The sequence below is a fragment of the Bos mutus genome, chromosome 4 (genome assembly GCF_027580195.1).
Source record: "Bos mutus isolate GX-2022 chromosome 4, NWIPB_WYAK_1.1, whole genome shotgun sequence".
Classification (NCBI taxonomy): domain Eukaryota; kingdom Metazoa; phylum Chordata; class Mammalia; order Artiodactyla; family Bovidae; genus Bos; species Bos mutus.
This window is the reverse complement of record NC_091620.1, coordinates 68,341,473-68,362,873: the sequence shown is the minus strand read 5'-3', so window position 1 is coordinate 68,362,873 and position 21,401 is coordinate 68,341,473. Positions and strand designations below refer to the sequence as shown.

The following is a 21,401-nucleotide window of genomic DNA, read 5'->3' as shown; positions in this document are numbered from 1 at the left end:
ATACAAATGACTAACTGACCTAGAGATCTCTGATATCTCAAGTGTCAGAGGTCTTGGGGAACTATGGCCTTGCAAGGTCAAGAAGACAGAAGAGGGGAAAAAAGATGGAAAAGCAAAGAAAAATACTTCCTGGATTTTTAATTTCTTCCTGCTGCTTTTTAAAGATCAAACTCTAGGAAAGAAAAAAAAAATTGCTTAATTTGAACTTTTAAAGGAAAGTTGGGAAAATAAAAGCATCTCTTGATTTGGATGTTAAAAAGGTCTGAGGAGTTTGCCCTCTTTCTCTCTTGGGCATTCATTTATCATTCTCAAGATGTCACTATAGAAGAAATAATACTTTCTGTCCTACAGACATCCTTGTGATACTGGAAGACTGTCCCAGAAACCACGGTTGTAAACATGTATATTGAGAAACATTTATTATTAGCATGATCACACATTTATAAAGGCATAGCTTAAAGTATTTCTTGTTTAGTTTATAATAAAACTTGATGCCATGGAAGAGGGGAAAAGAAGTTTGGAAGATTCATGTTGACAGAAAGTCAAGATAAAAAATTTTCATAACTCTAGCCTTCTTAGTTTTCCTCCATACTTTACATATTTGGGTTCCTAAATAGAACATGTGCGTGCTCAGTAACTCACTCATGCACAACTCTTTGCAATCCCGTGAACAGGGGCCTGCCAGGCTCTTCTGTCCATGGGATTTCCCAGGCAATAAAACTGGAGTGGGTTGTTATTTCCTTCTCTAGGGGATCCTCCCAGCCTAGGGATGGAACTTGCATCACTTTCGACCCCTGCATTGGCACCCGGATTCTTTCCTACTGTACCACCTGAGAAGCCCTAAATAGAACATACAATAAAACAAAAATCTCTCTATCACAAGTGAGATAAACAAAGGACTCCCAATGAAATGAAATTATTTCTTAGAGCTTTGGTTACTCTAACAAGCAGATCTGTATAAACAAGAACAACAAAGAAGAACAAAAGCTTCACTATTGTCGTTTAAAATTGGATCAGAAAACAGAGAGTCAATTGAATGGCAGTGCTTCTTAGACAACCAGATTCTATCCCCAGCTCTTCAACATTGTTATCTTGCCTAATGCTGTCACCACGGGATACTTGTATTCCCAGGGTTTCTTCATCTTCACACCCACTAACAATCCCTCTTTTTTTCCTGAAGAAACAATACTGTTTTTCAAAAGTTCAACCAGGATGAAGCTTCTGGCACCATGACAAAGTCTAGACAAATGAATTAAAAGCATCTGTCTAGCAGTCACAATATTTAGTGCCTCATTAGATGAAAGGGGAAAATGTTCCACAGAGGTAATCTATCAGGAAATACAAGCCATTTTCTCTGGTTAGATTTGTAGTCCATCTACCCAGAGATGCTCCTGGCATTTTAATTTTGTGTTTAAAGCAGAGAATTGTTAGAACCATGGTAGTGGAATGGACTTAGTGCCCATTAGTACAAAGAGATCATAAAACAGAGACTATATCCATAGAGATGAGAACAAATACTAGTAGACATACAGTTCATGCCTTTCAGACTTGGTCCCAGTAAAGACATTTCTTGGTTTCCATTAAGGTCATTGAAAAATGGAACTATTGCTATTTCTTACATAATTAAAAAGCCCTTTTGCATAATAACACAGATAGAATGATACTAAACCAGTGAGGCTGAAGATCCTTTGTAACCCAAATCAAAGAGTGACATTTTTGAAAAAAAGCTACAGATTAATCCGACATGGTTCATTCTATTCAAAGAACAGAAAACAATCATTACATTTTCTATTTTCAATTCCACTATATAATGCTTCCGAGTTTGTTATTTCAGCAGCATACTTCACTTGCAAAACATTTCTCAATCTGCTGTGATTGCTAACTTGGAGACCATTGAGGCAGGAATAAAAAAAGTTGCTAAGTACAAAAGCCCCATGTTCCTACTCTGGCTTATATCTTCTGAAAAAGCTATCAAAGTTATTAATATTTTAACAACTGTATGTCAGAGAATTCCAAACTTCTAGAAATACTTTTACTCCCTATAAAAAGACTGCATAACAGAAAATAAAGACAGCAATACAAAGGGAATATGTTTTGCAGGGAAATGTGAATTTATTGAGTTCAAGTGTCAAATAATGGGAAAATGTACTTAGTTTTTTTTACTAGTTAAGTCTTTCTGTATTGCTTACCTGTGGTATGACTCCAAAGGCCTTCCTCCATTGTTGCAAAGTAATTGAATCCCAAGACACACCATCTATTTGGATTTCTCCTTTGGTATTCAGCAGTCTCAAAAAAGCCAGTAACAAAGTGCTCTTCCCTGATCCAGTTCTTCCCAAGAGGCCCACCTAGAATATTAGAGTGATGGAATTACTCCTGTGACACATAGATACAATACCATAAATGCAATCTGATATTATACATGAATTTTAAAAACCCATGGAAAACATTTTTTTTTAATCATCACCCAGGAAGTCTCACTTATTCATTCAAAACTTTGTACATACTTCCAATTCTGATTAAAACTGATTTGGAACACAGCAACTCTGGAAGACAATATAGAAACTGGCCATAAGGGACTGGATCCCTGATGCCGAGTTCATTTATCTCTGATTTTTACTAATGGCAAAAAGGTTAAAATAAGGTCCATTTCACATCGAAGAAAACAAAGGGTGTCTTAAAGCACATAATTTTTGAGAATGGGATCAAGCCAGAAGCAGAGACCTACAGCTTGATCTGCTGCTGCTGCTGCTAAGTCGCTTCAGTCGTGTCCAACTCTGTGCGACCCCATAGATGGCAGCCCGTGAGGCTCCCCCGTCCCTAGTCAAATGTGAATACAAGCTTGAAGATGAATAAATCCACAGGAGTTCTAACATTCATATACTGTCCATAATAAAATAGGTGAATGCCAAGTTCAGGCCTGACAAGACGCAATAAATTCAGTGAGCTACACATTATCTCAAAAGACAGGTTGGGCCTTGCCACTTCTCAGTGGGTAAGTACCTGGACAGTTGTCAAATCAACTTCTTCCATCCATTCTGATTGGCAAGAACAGAATTTTAGGAAGCAAAAGGGATATTAAGGGAAAGAGAAAAAATAACCTGTTCCTGTGACTTAAAGACTCTACGAACACAGCATGGAACTGAGAAGGCTGTGCACTGCAAGGTGACAGCGAGTGTTTCGGGTGGCCCACACGGAGCCGGCTCTCTGACGCCAGCTCAGACCAGCACTTGGAGGAAGATGCTCAGAGCGAGGCCATTAATGAAGCCCTGAATAAACTGCTCAGCATTTAGTGGCACTGAACAGTTCTTTCTTTCCCCTTGCATTATTGCTATTTCTTTTTTCTCATTTGGCCTTTTTACAAGAGAGCTGAACAGTCTTGTAGAATCAGGCTTTTTACACCATTTGGGGTAAACACTTTCATTTTGTTTGGTGTTTGACTTTCCAATCCATAGCTAAGTATAAAATCAAACATGATTTTCTGAATTCTTACTCTCAGTTTCTATATTTATCTCATTACAGACTAGTAACAGTTTCTAAATCAGAACTAATTAGGGACTACAATAAATGCTTGAGAGCATACACAAATCAACAATAGTAATAACATACTGAATACCAATTAGGAACTTTAACATATTAAATACCAATCAGAAAGGCCTAGGAAGTAAACTAGGACTTTGGGGTAAGCCAATAAACAATTGTGATGCATCTGCCTTTCTGTCCATTATAAGAGCCCTATAATGGGACTTGCACACATGCCTATTTTCTGAGACAACAGAAATCAGATAAACAATATGTTACACATGAACACCCTGTTGAGGTTCTTCATACTATGGATCACAATTGGTAATTATTTTATTTATTCTTTTCTTGATTATTGCTTGTGTTCACCCCAAGAATATCAGTTCAACAGGATAGGGTAATCCATCTTGTTTTCTATTGAGTTCTCAGCACCTGGCATAGTGGTTGGTTCACATAAGTGCTAAATAAAAAACATTTGGACTGACTGAGAGACAGTCAGATGAAAGGATGGATGGATGGACAAATTGGGGGGTGAGTAGGTGGCAGATAAATGGAAGAAATGAAAGAAGGGAGGGAAGGAGGAAGATGAAAGAAAGGAAGGAGGAAAAGAAGAGGGAAGGGCAGAATGAATAAACTTATTTAGTAGAATATGAATAAACTTATTATAGTAAATCTAAACAAATAGATATAGTCAATTTTGGTTAACTCAATTTAAAAATCTTGTTGAATTTTATATGCACACTTCTATTTCTGAATCAGCCCATTTTGTACAAACACATTCACCATACTTGATGATTTTCCAAACACAACAGTAAAGCTTTGTAGAAGCAATCTGAGTATGCCTTGTACAGGGAGGCATGAACAAAAAGAAGGTAAGGGAAATTCAAGAGCAGGAAGTGACCTGCTCTAAAGTCATATCAAGAACTTTTGATGATAAGTTCCTTGAGCTTCAGATTCTTAAATCATTAGCCAGGATTCTAATGATTAGGGTACATGACTACATTCTTTTTCCTTAAGAAGCAAATATTTAAATGTTTAGAAAACCAAGGTTTTATACTAGGATAAAACTGGATTAAGGCAATTTGTAAATCTTTACTTCTATAAAGTTTTAGCTATCTCTCTGGTTTCCTTATATTGCATTAAGTCAGACATGGCTTTCAACAACATGTCTAATTGATTCATACCTAACAAAGTCTTCTGTTGTGTATATACTTGGCACATAATAATTCTTTTCCGGGATTTGTTTTAAGAAGGCCAGACTACTTCCCGCAAATAAGCCTTTAAGACAGATGTTAATTCTAAGTCAATGTTTTCTAGTAACTTCAATGCACCTCCTCTTTGATAATTTTGGATCAAGATAAATCACAATGTTATGTAGAGAGTTAAACAGTGTTGAATTTGGTGCTAGTTGTAATTTCATTGTACCATGAATAGAACAGTTTCAGTACATTCTTCTCAGAGAGTCTTATTCACAATTTTAATACTGTAATAGATTGAAAACTGTTATAATTATCATTTATCTTCCTGTGGTCTCTATAAATCAAATGTCAAATCAAATGAAATTTAGATCCCTAAAGTTACAATAACTGTAATTTTATATGTTGATTGATCTGTTTATTATTAATAAAACATAATTTATAATGTAATAAGTTCTTGAGACTCTACTCTTTACATAACCGGTATAAGTAACTGAATGATTCCAATACTTCACATCAGTTTTTATCAAGTCAGAATGTCATATGTGTTTAAAAAAATCAAATAGATATTAGGTGCTTATGCTGCTATGATCTGAGCCCTTGATATTATTTGAATTGTTTCTAGCATCTCAGTATTTTAGAGAGACTACAAATGGAGAAAGCAGATAAGCTCACCCAGATTAGGTCTTGAAGTCTGATTAAATATATTTAATCAGAGGACTACCCAGTACTGTAATATATATAATATGTCATCTGAGGCATTTTGATAAATCTAGGTTTATCATGAATGACCTACCTCCAAATTAAAATCCTAGCCTATACTTTGAGATGAAAAAGAAAAGGAAAAAGAAAAGAGAGATACTAGTTAGGGGAAAGTGACGTTAAAAATTTAGGCAAAAAATCAAAAGCTTTTAAGAAAAAACTATTTGAGACTGAAAAGAAAAATAAGTTTTCTTTTTTAAAGTTACTCTTTTTAAGTTAAACTTGTGAAATACTTGCTACATTACTCATGCACTGAAAATAAAATTTAAAGTACAGATTCTGTAAAGTAAAAGCCTAAATTAAGAGCCTAAAGAGTAAAAGGATTTCTCAACACTAAAGTAATTTCTATGGACAAAGTGCTTTAATAAGAAGATTGAACAATTTTTCTGCACAAAATATTATTTTGTCTTTTTGCCATGTAATGGGCTGAATATTTGTATCTCTCCTACATTCATATATTGAAATCCTAACCCCTCAATGTGACACTAGTAGAGGTAGGGTGGCTGGGAGGTGATTTGGTCACAAGAGTGGAGCCTTCATGATGGGATTCAGTAAAGTTCAGTTCAGTCACTTAAGTCATGTCTGACTCTTTGTGACCTCATGGACTGCAGCACACCAGGCTTACTGTCCATCACCAACTCCCGGAGCCTGCTCAAACTCATGTTTATCGCGTTGGTGGTGCCATCCAACCATCTCATCTTCTGTCATCACCTTCTTCTCCTCTCACCTTCAATCTTTCCCAGCATTAGGGTCTTTTCCAATGAGTCGGTTCTTCATATCAAGTGGCCAGAGTATTGGAGTTTCAGTTTCAAATTCAGTCCTTCCAATGGATATTCAGGACTGATTTCCTTTAGGATGGACTGGTTGGATCTCTTTGCAGTCCAAGGGACTCTCAAGAGTCTTCTCCAACACCACAGTTCAAAAGCAACAATTCTTTGGTGCTTACCTTTCTTTATAGTCCAACTCTCACATCCATACATGACTACTGGAAAAACCATAGCTTTGACTAGATGGACCTTTGTTGGCAAAGTAATGTCTTTGCTTTTTAATATGCTACATATGTTGGTCACAGCTTTTTTTCCAAGGAGCAAGCGTCTTTTAATTTCATGGCTGCAGTCATCATCTGCATGATTTTGGAGCCCCCCAAAATAAAGTTTCTCACTATTTCCATTATTTCCCCATCTATTTGCTATGAAGTAACAGGACTGGATATTGGAGAAGGAAATGGCAACCCACTCCAGTGTTCTTGCCTGGAGAATCCCAGGGACGGCGGAGCCTGGTGGGCTGCCGTCTGTGGGGTTGCACAGAGTCAGACACGACTGAAGCAACTTAGCAGCAGCAGCAGCAACAGGACCGGATGCCACGATCTTAGTTTTCTGACTGTTGAGTTTGAAGCCAATTTTTCACTCTCCTCTTTCACTTTCATCAAGACGCTTTTTAGTTCTTCTTTGCCTTCTGCTATAAAGGTGGTGTCATCTGCATATCTGAGGTTGTTGATATTTCTCCCGGCAATCTTGATTCCAGCTTCTGCTTCATCCAGCCCAGCATTTCTCATGATGTACTCTGCATATAAGTTAAATAAGCAGGGTGACAATATACAGCCTTGAAGTACTATTTTCCTGATTTGGAACCAGTCTGCTGTTCCATGTCCAGTTCTAACTGTTGCTTCTTGACGTGCATACAGATTTCTCAGGAGGCAGATAAGAAGGTAAGGTATTCCCATCTCTTAAAGAATTTTCCACAGTTTGTGGTGATCCACACAATCAAAGGCTTTGGTGCAGTCAATAAAGCAGAAGTAGATGTTTTTCTGGAACTGTCTTGCTTTTTTTGATGATCCAACGGATGTTGGTGATTAGATCTCTGTTTCCTCTGCCTTTCTAAATCCAGTTTGAACATCTGGAAGTTCACGGTTCGCGTACTTTTGAAGCCTAGTTTGGAGAATTTTGAGCAATACTTTGCTAGTGTGTGAGATAACCGCAATTGTGCATAGTCTGAACATTCTTTGGCATTGCCTTTCATTAGGATTGGAATGAAAACTGACCTTTTCCAGTCCTGTGGCCACTGCTGAGCTTTCCAAATTTGCTGGCATATTGAGTGCAGCACTTTCACAGCATCATCTTTCAGGATTTGAAATAGCTCAACTGGAATTCCATCACCTCCACTAGCTTTGTTTGTAGTGATGCTTTCTAAGGCCCACTTGACTTCACATTCCAGGATGTCTGGCTCTAGGTCAGTGATCACACTATCGTGATGATCTGGGTCATAAAGATCTTTTTTGTACAGTTCTGTGTATTCCTGTCACCTCTTCTTAATATCTTCTGCTTCTGTTAGGTCCATACCATTTTTGTCCTTCATTGTGCCCATCTTTGCAGGAAATGTTTCCTTGGTATCTATTTTTCTTGAAGAGAACCCTAGTCTTTCCCATTCTATTGTTTTCCTCTATTTCCTTCCATTGATCACTGAGGAAGGTTTTCTTATTTCTCCTTGCTATTCTTTGGAACTCTGCATTCAAATGCATGTATCTTTCCTTTTCTCCTTTGTCTTTTGCTTCTTTTCTTTTCTCAGCTATTTGTAAGGCCTCTTCAGACAACCATTTTGCCTTTTTGCATTTCTTTTTCTTGGGGATGGTCTTGATCACTGCCTCCCGAACAATGACACAATCCTCCATCCATAGTTCTTCAGGCAGTTTGTCTATAGGATCTAATCCCTTGAATCTATTGAATATAATCCCTAGAATCAGCCATAGGTGAACCCATGTCCCCACCCTCCCGAACTTCCCTCCCAGGCAGGGAGGTTCTTTACCACTAGTGCCACCTGGGAAGCCCTAGGGAAATCTAAACAAACCGCTGGAGGCTCAGTGTGGTAAAGTCTGAGAGTAAAAAACTCCCAGGGAGCCATTCATAGGGAAGACGCACACACTTTTATAAGTATTACCTCCAAGAGCCCCCTACCAACAGTTAATCTCACAATGAAGTACACAGAAATATTTTCTGATATCCTCAGGAAAAGGTGAGAACAACAATTTTATAATATTCCAGAACATCCTGTTTTTCTTAACAAAGCCTCCTTCAAGAGAAACTATTTTACCAGAACTGAACCTACTGGTTTTTTTGTTTGTTTTTTTTTTAAGAACCTAACCGATCAAAGAAAGGAAAATATTCAGCACCAGCCCACACAAGTGTACTACTGCATCTAAAAGGGGAGAAAAATCTGAGAAGCACTTGTGCAGCCCAAGGGCACAGTCTCAGTAAAGGACCGAGACATAATTATAGAGCAATAGAACACTTCCCTGTACCCCAAACCCGACACGAGTGAAGGCCTAATTATTTGAGTTTCTTTTATCTAGAATATAATGCCATTTGTCAACAAAAAATTACAACATATACTAAAAGGCACAAAACACAGCGTGAAGACACTGAGCAAGCACCAAAGCCAGTCAGATATGCCGGAAATGTGACAATTATCAGTCTGGGAATTTAAAACAACAATGAACAATATGTTAAAAGCGCTAAGGAAAAAAGTAGAAAACATGCAGGAACAGGTATTGTAAACAGAGAGGAGGAAATGCTAATAAAATTCAAAAAGAAATGCAAGAGAGAAAATACAACAACACCATGGTAACAGAAAAGAAGAATGCTTATGGTGGGTACAGGAGACAGAACATGGCTAAGGGAAAAAATCTGTGAGCTTGAGGATATGAGAACAGAAATCTCCAAACCAAAAACAAAGAGAAAAAAGCCTAAAAGGAAAAATTCAAAATATCCAAAAACTATGGGACAATTACAAAAGGTATCATGCGCCAATAATGGAAATACCAGAAAGAAAAGAAAGACAGAAAGGAACAAAAATATTTGAGACAATAATGACTGAGAACTTCTCCAAATTAATGTCAAAGACTAAATCACAGGTCCAGGAAGCTCATAGAACATCAAGCAGAATAAATGCCAAAAACCAAATATCAGATCAGTCGCTCAGTCGTGTCCAACTCTTTGTGACCCCATGAATCGCAGCACGCCAGGCCTCCCTGTCCATCACCAACTCCCGGAGTTCACTCAGACTCACGTCCATCGAGTCAGTGATGCCATCCAGCCATCTCATCCTCTGTCGTCCCCTTCTCCTCTTGCCCCCAATCCCTCCCAGCATCAGAGTCTTTTCCAATGAGTCAACTCTTCGCATGAGGTGGCCAAAGTACTGGAGTTTCAGCTTTAGCATCATTCCTTCCAAAGAAATCCCAGGGCTGATCTCCTTCAGAATGGACTGGTTGGATCTCCTTGCAGTCCAAGGGACTCTCAAGAGTCTTCTCCAACACCACAGTTCAAAAGCATCAATTCTTCGGCGCTCACCCTTCTTCACAGTCCAACTCTCACATCCATACATGACCACAGGAAAAACCATAGCCTTGACTAGACGAACCTTTGTTGGCAAAGTAATGTCTCTGCTTTTGAATATGCTGTCTAGGTGGGTCATAACTTTCCTTCCAAGGAATAAGCATCTTTTAATTTCATGGCTGCAGTCAACATCTGTAGTGATTTTGGAGCCCAGAAAAATAAAGTCTGACACTGTTTCCACTGTTTCCCCATCTATTTTCCATGAAGTGATGGGACCAGATGCCATGATCTTTGTTTTCTGAATGTTGAGCTTTAAGCCAACTTTTTCACTCTCCACTTTCACTTTCATCAAGAGGCTTTTGAGTTCCTCTTCACTTTCTGCCATAAGGGTGGTGTCATCTGCATATCTGAGGTTATTGACATTTCTCCCGGCAATCTTGATTCCAGTTTGTGTTTCTTCCAGTCCAACGTTTCTCATGATGTACTCTGCATAGAAGTTAAATAAACAGGGTGACAATATACAGCCTTGACGAACTCCTTTTCCTATTTGGAACCAGTCTATGGTTCCATGTCCAGTTCTAACTGTTGCTTCCTGACCTGCATACAAATTTCTCAAGAGGCAGATCAGGTGGTCTGGTATTCCCATCTCTTGAAGAATTTTCCACAGTTTATTGTGATCCACACAGTCAAAGGCTTTGGCATAGTCAATAAAGCAGAAATAGATGCTTTTCTGGAACTCTCTTGCTTTTTCCATGATCCAGCAGATGTTGGCAATTTGATCTCTGGTTCCTCTGCCTTTTCTAAAACCAGCTTGAACATCAGGAAGTTCACGGTTCACATATTGCTGAAGCCTGGCTTGGAGAATTTTGAGCATTACTTCACTAGCGTGTGAGATGAGTGCAATTGTGCGGTAGTTTGAGCATTCTTTGGCATTGCCTTTCTTTGGGATTGGAATGAAAATTGACCTTTTCCAGTCCTGTGGCCACTGCTGAGTTTTCCAAATTTGCTGGCATATTGAGTGCAGCACTTTCACAGCATCATCTTTCAGGATTTGGAATAGCTCAACTGGAATTCCATCACCTCCACTAGCTTTGTTTGTAGTGATGCTTTCTAAGGCCCACTTGACTTCACATTCCAGGATGTCTGGCTCTAGGTGAGTGATCACACCATTGTGATTATCTGGGTTGTGAAGATCTTTTTTGTATAGTTCTTCTGTGTATTCTTGCCATCTCTTCTTAATATCTTCTGCTTCTGTTAGGTCCATACCATTTCTGTCCTTTATTGAGCTCATCTTTGCAAGAAATGTTCCTTTGGTATCTGATTTTCTTGAAGAGATCCCTAGTCTTTCCCATTCTGTTGTTTTCCTCTATGATATTCAGATGACAGAAAACCATAGATAAAGAAAAAAATCTTGAAAGAAGCAAGAGGAAAAAAACACCTTACTTATAAAGTAACCAAAAAAAGAACTAAATCCAACTATTCTTCAGAAAACATTCAAGCCAAAAAAGAATGGAGTGAAATATTTAAAGTGTTGAGAGAAAAAAGCCACCAACTTAGAATTCTGTACCTTGTGAAATTAGTGAGAAGTAAAGACTTTCTCATTTTCAACTAGTCCAAATCACCTTTTAACAAACAGTACTGGAGTACTTCACAGGTAATAGAAGTATGTTATCATAACAAAATAAAGTTGCCCCTTCAACAGGGTGGGTGTAAGGGGTACCCACCCTCTGTGCAGTCAATAAATATTCGCTCTATTTATCCGTAGTCCCTTTGTATTTAGGATTCTACATCATCTGATTCAACCACACGTGAAAGTTGTAGCACTGTAGTGTTTACTATTGAACGTGATCTGGGTGTAAGTTCAAATGTGTGTTGTTCAAGGGTCAGCTGTATTTCCACTTCCTCCCTCTTGTCCCTTGTATTGTTGCTGCCATTTATTTTACTTATAGAGAAACATAAACATACATAATTGAATACAGTGTTGCCATTATTATTTTGAGCACAATGCTATCAACAGATCTACATAAATGAAGAGTACCAGAAAATGAATAGTAAAGGAGTACCATATAATGATAAATGGGACAATAATAGTCCAGAAAGATATAATAATAATGTTTAATATGTATATATCTAACAGCAGCATGTCAAAATACATGAGGCAAAAACTGACAGAACTGCAAAGAGAAATAGATGAATCCACTGTTATACTTGAAGACTTCAATATACTATCAAAAATGGACAGACACAGAAGTGAAAAAATTATTAGAATTTTACATTCACCAAGATAAATCACATTATGGGCCATAAAACACAATATAAAGAATTTAAGAGAATGCATCTCATATAATGTATGTTCTCAGACCACAGTGGAATTAAACCAGAAATCAAGAACAGAATGACAGTTGGAAAATCCCAAAACATTTGGGCATTAAATAGCACATGGTTTAAAAAAGAAATCTCAAGAGAAACTTAAGTATATTTTGAACAGATGAAAATCAAAATGAAATTTATCAGATTGTGTGGTATGTAGAAAAAGCAGTGCAGAGGGAAATTTATAACATTAAATGCTATAGAAAAGAAGAAATACCTAATATAGCTAAGGGGGTGTGTGCTAAGTCACTTCAGTTGTGTCAGACTCTTTGCAACCCCACAGACTGTAGCCTGCCACTCTGTCCATGGGATTATCCCGGTTAGAATACTGGAATGGGTTGCCATGCCCTCCTTCCCAGGATCTTCCCAACCCAGGGATCAAACCCACATCTCTTGCATCTCCTGCATCCACAGGTGGGTTCTTTGCCACAGGTGGCATCCACTAGTGCCACCTGGGGAGCCCAAATATACTAATGCAATAGTAAATATTTATAGTATCACACAAATATCTAGTATAGAAAAGAATATAATATGTAATATAGAAAAGAATATCTAAAATCAATAGTTTAAGCTTCTATCATAGGAAATCAGAAAAAGAAGAGCAAATTTAATTCAAAATAGGCAGACAACAAATAAATAAATAAAAATTAAAGCAGAATCAACCAATTGGATTGAAAACAAAATCAGTAGGGAAAATTAATAAAATATAAAAACTGGTTCTTTGAAAAGACACTAAATTTTATGTTTCTAGCCAGGCCAACTAAGAAAATGAGAGTGATGACATAAACTACTATTGAAAATGAAAGAATAGTTACATTATTTACATAAGGAATACAGTTAATATTGTTATAACTTTGTATAGGGATGGATGGTTTCTAGACTTCTTGTGGTGAACATTTCATAATGTATACAGATGTCAAATCACTATGTAGTACACCTAAACCTTACATAATATTGTATGTCAACTATATTACAATTAAAAATATATATATATATTTTTTTTTTAGGAATCAAAATTTGGCTATTTTATTTTCTAGGAGGACTGGAACAGAATGGAGACTATGATAATATTTCCAATACTCCTTTCTTTTTTTTTTTTTCAATGCCATTCTCCCAAATCTTCCCACCCTCTCCCTCTCCCACAGAGTCCATAAGACTGTTCTATACATCAGTGTCTCTTTTGCTGTCTCGTACACAGGGTTATCGTTACCATCTTTCTAAATTCCATATATATGCGTTAGTATACTGTATTGGTGTTTTTCCTTATGGCTTACTTCACTCTGTATAATAGGCTCCAGTTTCATCCACCTCATTAAAACTGATTCAAATGTATTCTTTTTAATGGCTGAGTAATACTCCATTGTGTATATGTACCACAGCTTTCTTATCCATTCATCTGCTGATGGACATCTAGGTTGCTTCCATATCCTGGCTATTATAAACAGTGCTGCGATGAACATTGGGGTACATGTGTCTCTTTCCCTTCTGGTTTCCTCAGTGTGTATGCCCAGCAGTGGGATTGCTGGATCATAAGGCAGTTCTATTTCCAGTTTTTTAAGGAATCTCCACACTGTTCTCCATAGTGGCTGTACTAGTTTGCATTCCCACCAACAGTGTAAGAGGGTTCCCTTTTCTCCACACCCTCTCCAGCATTTATTATTTGTAGACTTTTGGATCGCAGCCATTCTGACTGGTGTGAAATGGTACCTCATAGTGGTTTTGATTTGCATTTCTCTGATAATGAGTGATGTTGAGCATCTTTTCATGTGTTTGTTAGCCATCTGTATGTCTTCTTTGGAGAAATGTCTATTTAGTTCTTTGGCCCATTTTTTGATTGGGTCATTTATTTTTCTGGAGTTGAGCTGTAGTAGTTGCTTGTATATTTTTGAGGTTAGTTGTTTGTCGGTTGCTTCATTTGCTATTATTTTCTCCCATTCTGAAGGCTGTCTTTTCACCTTGCTAATAGTTTCCTTTGATGTGCAGAAGCTTTTAAGTTTAATTAGGTCCCATTTGTTTATTTTTACTTTTATTTCCAATATTCTGGGAGGTGGATCTTAGAGGATCCTACTGTGATGTATGTCAGAGAGTGTTTTGCCTATGTTCTCCTCTAGGAGTTTTATAGTTTCTGGTCTTACGTTGAGATCTTTAATCCATTTTGAGTTTATTTTTGTATATGGTGTTAGAAAGTGTTCTAGTTTCATTCTTTTACAAGTGGTTGACCAGATTTCCCAGTACCACTTGTTAAAGAGATTGTCTTTAATCCATTGTATATTCTTGCCTCCTTTGTCAAAGATAAGGTGTCCATATGTGCGTGGATTTATCTCTGGGCTTTCTATTTTGTTCCATTGATCTATATTTCTGTCTTTGTGCCAGTACCATACTGTCTTGATAACTGTGGCTTTGTAGTAGAGCCTGAAGTCAGGTAGGTTGATTCCTCCAGTTCCATTTTTCTTTCTCAAGATCGCTTTGGCTATTCGAGGTTTTTTGTATTTCCATACAAATTGTGAAATTATTTGTTCTAGCTCTGTGAAGAATACTGTTGGTAGCTTGATAGGGATTGCATTGAATCTATAAATTGCTTTGGGTAGTATACCCATTTTCACTATATTGATTCTTCCAATCCATGAACATGGTATATTTCCCCATCTATTAGTGTCCTCTTTGATTTCTTTCACCAGTGTTTTATAGTTTTCTATATATAGGTCTTTAGTTTCTTTAGGTAGATATATTCCTAAGTATTTTATTCTTTTCGTTGCAATGGTGAATGGAATTGTTTCCTTAATTTCTCTTTCTGTTTTCTCATTGTTAGTGTATAGGAATGCAAGGGATTTCTGTGTGTTGATTTTATATCCTGCAACTTTACTATATTTATTGATTAGTTCTAGTAATTTTCTGGTGGAGTCTTTAGGGTTTTCTATGTAGAGGATCATGTCATCTGCAAATAGTGAGAGTTTTACTTCTTCTTTTCCAATTTGGATTCCTTTTATTTCTTTTTCTGCTCTGATTGCTGTGGCCAAAACTTCCAAAACTATGTTGAATAGTAATGGTGAAAGTGGGCACCCTTGTCTTGTTCCTGACTTTAGAGGAAATGCTTTCAATTTTTCACCATTGAGGATAATGTTTGCTGTGGGTTTGTCATATATAGCTTTTATTATGTTGAGGTATGTTCCTTCTATTCCTGCTTTCTGGAGAGTTTTTATCATAAATGGGTGTTGAATTTTGTCAAAGGCTTTCTCTGCATCTATTGAGATAATCATATGGTTTTTGTTTTTCAATTTGTTGATGTGGTGTATTACATTGATTGATTTGCGGATATTGAAGAATCCTTGCATCCCTGGGATAAAGCCCACTTGGTCATGGTGTATGATCTTTTTAATGTGTTGTTGGATTCTGATTGCTAGAATTTTGTTTAGGATTTTTGCATCTATGTTCATCAGTGATATTGGCCTGTAGTTTTCTTTTTTTGTGGGATCTTTGTCAGGTTTTGGTATTAGGGTGATGGTGGCCTCATAGAATGAGTTTGGAAGTTTACCTTCCTCTGCAATTTTCTTGAAGAGTTTGAGCAGGATAGGTGTTAGCTCTTCTCTAAACTTTTGGTAGAATTCAGCTGTGAAGCCGTCTGGACCTGGGATTTTGTTTGCTGGAAGATTTTTGATTACAGTTTCAATTTCCGTGCTTGTGATGGGTCTGTTAAGGTTTTCTATTTCTTCCTGGTCGAGTTTTGGAAAGTTGTACTTTTCTAAGAATTTGTCCATTTCTTCCTCGTTGTCCATTTTATTGGCATATAATTGTTGATAATAGTCTCTTATGATCCTTTGTATTTCTGTGTTGTCTGTTGTGATCTCTCCATTTTCGTTTCTAATTTTATTGATTTGATTTTTCTCCTTTGTTTCTTGATGAGTCTGGCTAATGGTTTGTCAATTTTATTTATGCTTTCAAAGAACCCGCTTTTTGGCTTTGTTGATTTTTGCTATGGTCTCTTTTGTTTCTTTTGCATTTATTTCTGCTCTAATTTTTAAGATTTCTTTCCTTCTACTAACCCTGGGGTTCTTCATTTCTTCCTTTTCTAGTTGCTTTAGGTGTAGAGTTAGGTTATTTATTTGACTTTTTCTTGTTTCTTGAGGTGTGCCTGTATTGCTATGAACTTTCCCCTTAGGACTGCTTTTACCGTGTCCCACAGGTTTTGGGTTGTTGTGTTTTCATTTTCATTCATTTCTATGCAAATTTTGATTTCTTTTTTGATTTCTTCTGTGATTTGTTGGTTATTCAGCAGCGTGTTGTTCAGCCTCCATATGTTGGAATTTTTAATAGTTTTTCTCCTGTAATTGAGATCTAATCTTACTGCATTGTGGTCAGAAAAGATGCTTGGAATGATTTCTATTTTTTTGAATTTACCAAGGCTAGCTTTATGGCCCAGGATGTGATCTATCCTGGAGAACGTTCCATGTGCGCTTGAGAAAAAGGTGAAATTCATTGTTTTGGGGTGAAATGTCCTATAGATATCAATTAGGTCTAACTGGTCTATTGTATCGTTTAAAGTTTGTGTTTCCTTGTTAATTTTCTGTTTAGTTGATCTATCCATAGGTGTGAGTGGGGTATTAAAGTCTCCCACTATTATTGTGTTATTGTTAATTTCTCCTTTCATACTTGTTAGCATTTGTCTTACACAAAAACAAGACCCCTACATATGTTGTCTACAGGAAACCCACCTCAAACAGGGGACACATACAATTAAAAATATTTTTAAAGAAATGAAAGAGGAAAAATCATTACATCTGAGCATGTATTATTAAGAGAGTAATAAGGAAATACTATGAACATCTCCATGCCCAGTAGTTTCATAACAGGTGAAATGAACAAATTCCTCGAAACATACAAAATCTGCCAAAACTCATAACAAACAATCTGAATAGGCACATATTTTTAAAAAGAGATTGAACTGCTAATTAATAATCTTCCAAATCAGAAAGGACAAATTCTAGATAGATTCATGGTAAATTCTACAAGATAGTTGAAGCAGTAATTCTACCAGTTCTCTACAATCTCATTCAGAAGATGGAAGCAAAAGTGATACATCCTAAGTCATTCTATGAGAGTAAAAAGTGAAGCTGCTCAGTTGTGTCTGACTCTTTGCCATTCCATGGACTATAGTCTTCCAGGCTCCTCCATCTGTGGGATTTCCCAGGCAAGAATACTGGACTGAGTTGCCATTTCCTTCTCCAGGGTATCTTCCTGACCCAAGGATTGAACCCAGGTCTCCTGCATTGCAGGCAGACTCTTTACCATCTGAGCCACCAGTGAAGGCCGAATTGCCATAATACCAAAACTAAAGACATTAGAAATCAATATTTCTCCTAAACTTAGTTGTGAAGTGCTTAAAAATATTAACAAGTCAAATCCAGCAATATATACAGAGAATTATATACTATGAGCAAGTGGGATTTATCCTAGATATGAAAGGTTGGTTCAACATTTGAAAAATCAATGAATAAAATCTATCATATATCAACAGGCATGAAAAATCATATTACCATATTAACAGATGCAGAAAAAACACAAGATAAAATCCACCACCAATTTCTGATTTAAAAAAACTCTTAGCAAAGTAGGAATAGAGGGGGAAGGTCATCAACTTGATAAAGAACATCTACAGAAATCCTACAGTTATTACTTAATGATGAAAAACTTAGCTTTCCTCCTAAGATCAACTGAAGGCAAGAATTCTCCTCTTATTACTTTCAACATCCTACTAGTGTGTGTGTGTGTGCTAAACCACTTCAGCTGTGTTCAACTATATGCGACCCTATGGACTGTAGCCCCCCGGGCTCTTCTGTCCATGGGGATTCTCCAGGCAAGAATACTGGAGTGGGTTCCATGCCCTCCTCCAGGGAATCTTCCCAATCCAGGGATAGAACCCACATTTCTACGTCTCCTGTAGTCTTAGCTAATGCAACAAGACAAGAAAAGGAAATAAAAGGCATACTGATTGAGAATTAAAAAAATAAAACTGTTCTTGTTTGCAGATGAACTTACCATCTATATAGAAAGTACAAAAGAACAACACTATAAACTCCTAGAACTACTAAGTGATTATAGCAAGGTTGCAGGATACAGGTTTATATACATAAGTCAACTGCTTTCCTACATACCAGCAATGAAGAAGTGGAATTTGAGAACAAAATACAATTTACATTAACACTCCCCAAAATGAAATACTCAGGTATAAATTTAAGAAAATATATACAAGACGAAGATGATAAAAATACAAAACTGATTAATTTAATCAAATAAGACTTAGAGAAATGGAAAGATGTTCCACGTTCATGGATAGGAAACTCAATATGAACCAAGATGTTGGTTCTTTCCAACTTGATCTATAGATTCAATGCAATTCTAATCAAAATCCAAGCAAGTTATTTTATGAATATGGAAAACAGATTCTAAAGTTTATATGGAAGTGCAAAAGAACAGTCAACATATTATTGAAGGAGAAGAACAAAGACAGAGGACCGACACTACTGAACTTCCATGACTTTGGAAGTTGACTGAAAAGACTGCTGCTGCTGCTAAGTCACTTCAGTCGTGTCCGACTCTGTGCGACCCCATAGACGGCAGCCCACCAGGCTCCCCTGTCCCTGGGATTCTCCAGGCAAGAACACTGGACTGGGTTGCCATTTCCTTATCCAATGCATGAAAGTGAAAAGTGAAAATGAAGTCGCTCAGTCACGTCCAACTCCTAGAGACCCCATGGACTGCAGCCTACCAGGCTTCTCCACCCATGGGATTTTCCAGGCAAGAATACTGGAGTGGGTTGCCATTGCCTTCTTTGCTTGAAAGATTAAGACAGCCTAATAAAAACACCTTCAGTTTTTCAGCTGTTTGCTCAATGGTTCTCTTTAACTTCACTTCTCTTTAATTCCACTTATCTCCTTTCCTCTTGTCTCAAAAACAAAAACAAACAAAACCAAAACCAAACAAACCCAAGTACTCTACAGTACCAAGATAATTCCATCTATGTACCCATCATCTTAGACAAGTGTTCTTGCTTTCTCTTTCCCACCACCAACATTGTTGTTCTACATGACCCCTCATTTCAGGACTCACCCGTTCCCTAAGCCTTTGCAATTAGGCTTCTACTCGCACTCGTCTACACCTAATGACTCAGACCACTGTCCCCACTCCTTGGCCAGTAGGGCTCAAGAACATGCATTTCTCACAAGTACTCAAGTGATACAGGTGATGCTGGTGCAGGAACCACACTTTGTGAACCACTGCTCTCAAAGACCCTGAGATAGCAAAATCAATTAGGGTTTTCTGAGTCATCAACTCCCTTTATTGCTTTGGTTCTCAAGATCCATAATCTGCATCATTTGCACAAATCTTGGCTTCGGTTACATCCTTTATGCATCCTCCAGTTACTGAACGACTGAACCAGTCATTGTTTTCTGTACATGCCTTGTGCCTCATGTTATTCCCTCTGCTTATAGCACCCTTCTTCACCCACATTTGATAATTCAAATCACAGTTTAAGTCTTAAGTCTCATTCTAAAGGCCAGTTCCTCTGGAAAACCTTGCCTGAATAGCCCAACTCCCAGCCAAATGGTAACAACTGGCTTTGAAAGTGGCTCAGCCAAATGAAGTCCTTTGAAGCCTCAGCTTTGTTAGCTTCACAGTAAATCTGTTTCAGCTCTTGCTGGATCTAGCATTTTGCCTTTTAGTCTGACATCTTCTGTGACAGATCTCTCTCTCTTTCTCTCCTCTTTCTTCTGCTTTTGCTTCTCATTCTTTTAAGAGAAATGAGTGAAAAAGAACTTTGAGGTCAGAGAGATCTGAGTTTGACATCCTCGCTATGTCACTCAATTGAACATTGTTTCTTCCACTATGCAGAAAAAGGGTAATAACAACTACCTTTGGAGTTATAATAAGACCTAATGTTATAGAAAATAAAGGTTTTTAAACACAATGTTAAACACAATGCTTAAGACACAATGTGCATTTGATAAACATTTACAGTCTTATGTAAATAATTTTCAATTCCCCCAAAGCACCTAGGGAGTGTCTTGCAAATACACACAGCCTGCTTACTGCATAAACATTCCGAGAAGATGGAATGCCTGAACATATTGCTCCTTCCTCATTTTACACTATCTCTGATCACTATTGTCAGATCAAGGAAACTACCTACAGAAATGAGGGCTCTAAAACTCTGTCACTCTATTAGGACTTGTTTGAATTTACTTTAGTGGGCAAGTAAGCACTGGAAAAGCAAATGGATGAAAGGATGCCAGGGAGAGTGAAAGAAAATAATTTACCAAATCTGTCCTTGCTGTGTATCAACCTATCTGTTGCTATTATCATAAAGTCACAGTGCCTTTGGCATCCATCCTGGTGACCGTCAGCTGCCTATGGCATTCAAGATGTCTAAAGCAAAAAAGAGTAACTAATTATGCTTTTCTCAATGGAAAGGAAGAGTGAAGGCAAACCATTAATTTTACTTAGTTTCAAGGTGTAACTTTAAACATTCTCACTCTGATACTAGATAAAAATTCAATCTAAAACCTATTCATTCCATTTATGCCCATTTATACCTGTTTTCTGTAAGAAAAGGAAAAAAATTAATTCTTGATGAACATGAATGTAGGAGAGAGCTAATTTTAGTAGTATGTGAATATATTTTTCCTAACTAGAGTAAAAGTTAAGTCAAAATTTCCACTGTGCCACTGCAAGCCAATTAGCACAATATGTAGAGAATTTTTGCTCACTCTATGTCTTTTTCTTCTTAGAACTTTGTATAATATATCAAATGATCAAATCTTCTAAAGCCACGGGCCAAGGCAAGGGAAAGTAGTCAGTTTTTACGTAGGTGACAGTGACGGTGGACTCTCACCAGTGTAAAAAGCAGTCTGTTTGAAATTAAACCACAAAGAGATGAAGTTTTAAATTTCAGTTTTCATAAAACTTGGCTCAATGGTATTCCATTTCAATTGTAAAGAAAAAGAAAATAGTCAAAACAATATACTACTCCTGTCTAGACTTAGAGGGTCGCAGAATAAGGAATCTGGAGAGAATGTAAAATCATATTTACAAAGCATAAAATGTGGGAGAATGACCATCCCCTTCTCAAACAATCAATTCTAGACTCTGTATTTGAGTAACTTCTGCAAATTCAGCCCAGCTGGGATCCATAAGAGACACTTCAAAATAGTGCAAGGTTATTTCTTATTAA

The 21,401-nt window shown here is 37.2% G+C and overlaps 1 protein-coding gene across 2 annotated transcripts in view; it reads right to left on the bottom strand.

Moving 5' to 3' along the window:
• CFTR (CF transmembrane conductance regulator) overlaps positions 1 to 21,401 on the bottom strand; it is a 219,456-nt gene that overhangs the window by 25,753 nt on the left and 172,302 nt on the right. For both annotated transcript variants that reach the window (XM_070369592.1, XM_070369593.1), the window contains exon 23: positions 2,190 to 2,345. In XM_070369592.1, the coding sequence (XP_070225693.1) occupies positions 2,190 to 2,345 (156 nt within the window). The remainder of the gene's footprint in view (positions 1 to 2,189; positions 2,346 to 21,401) is intronic.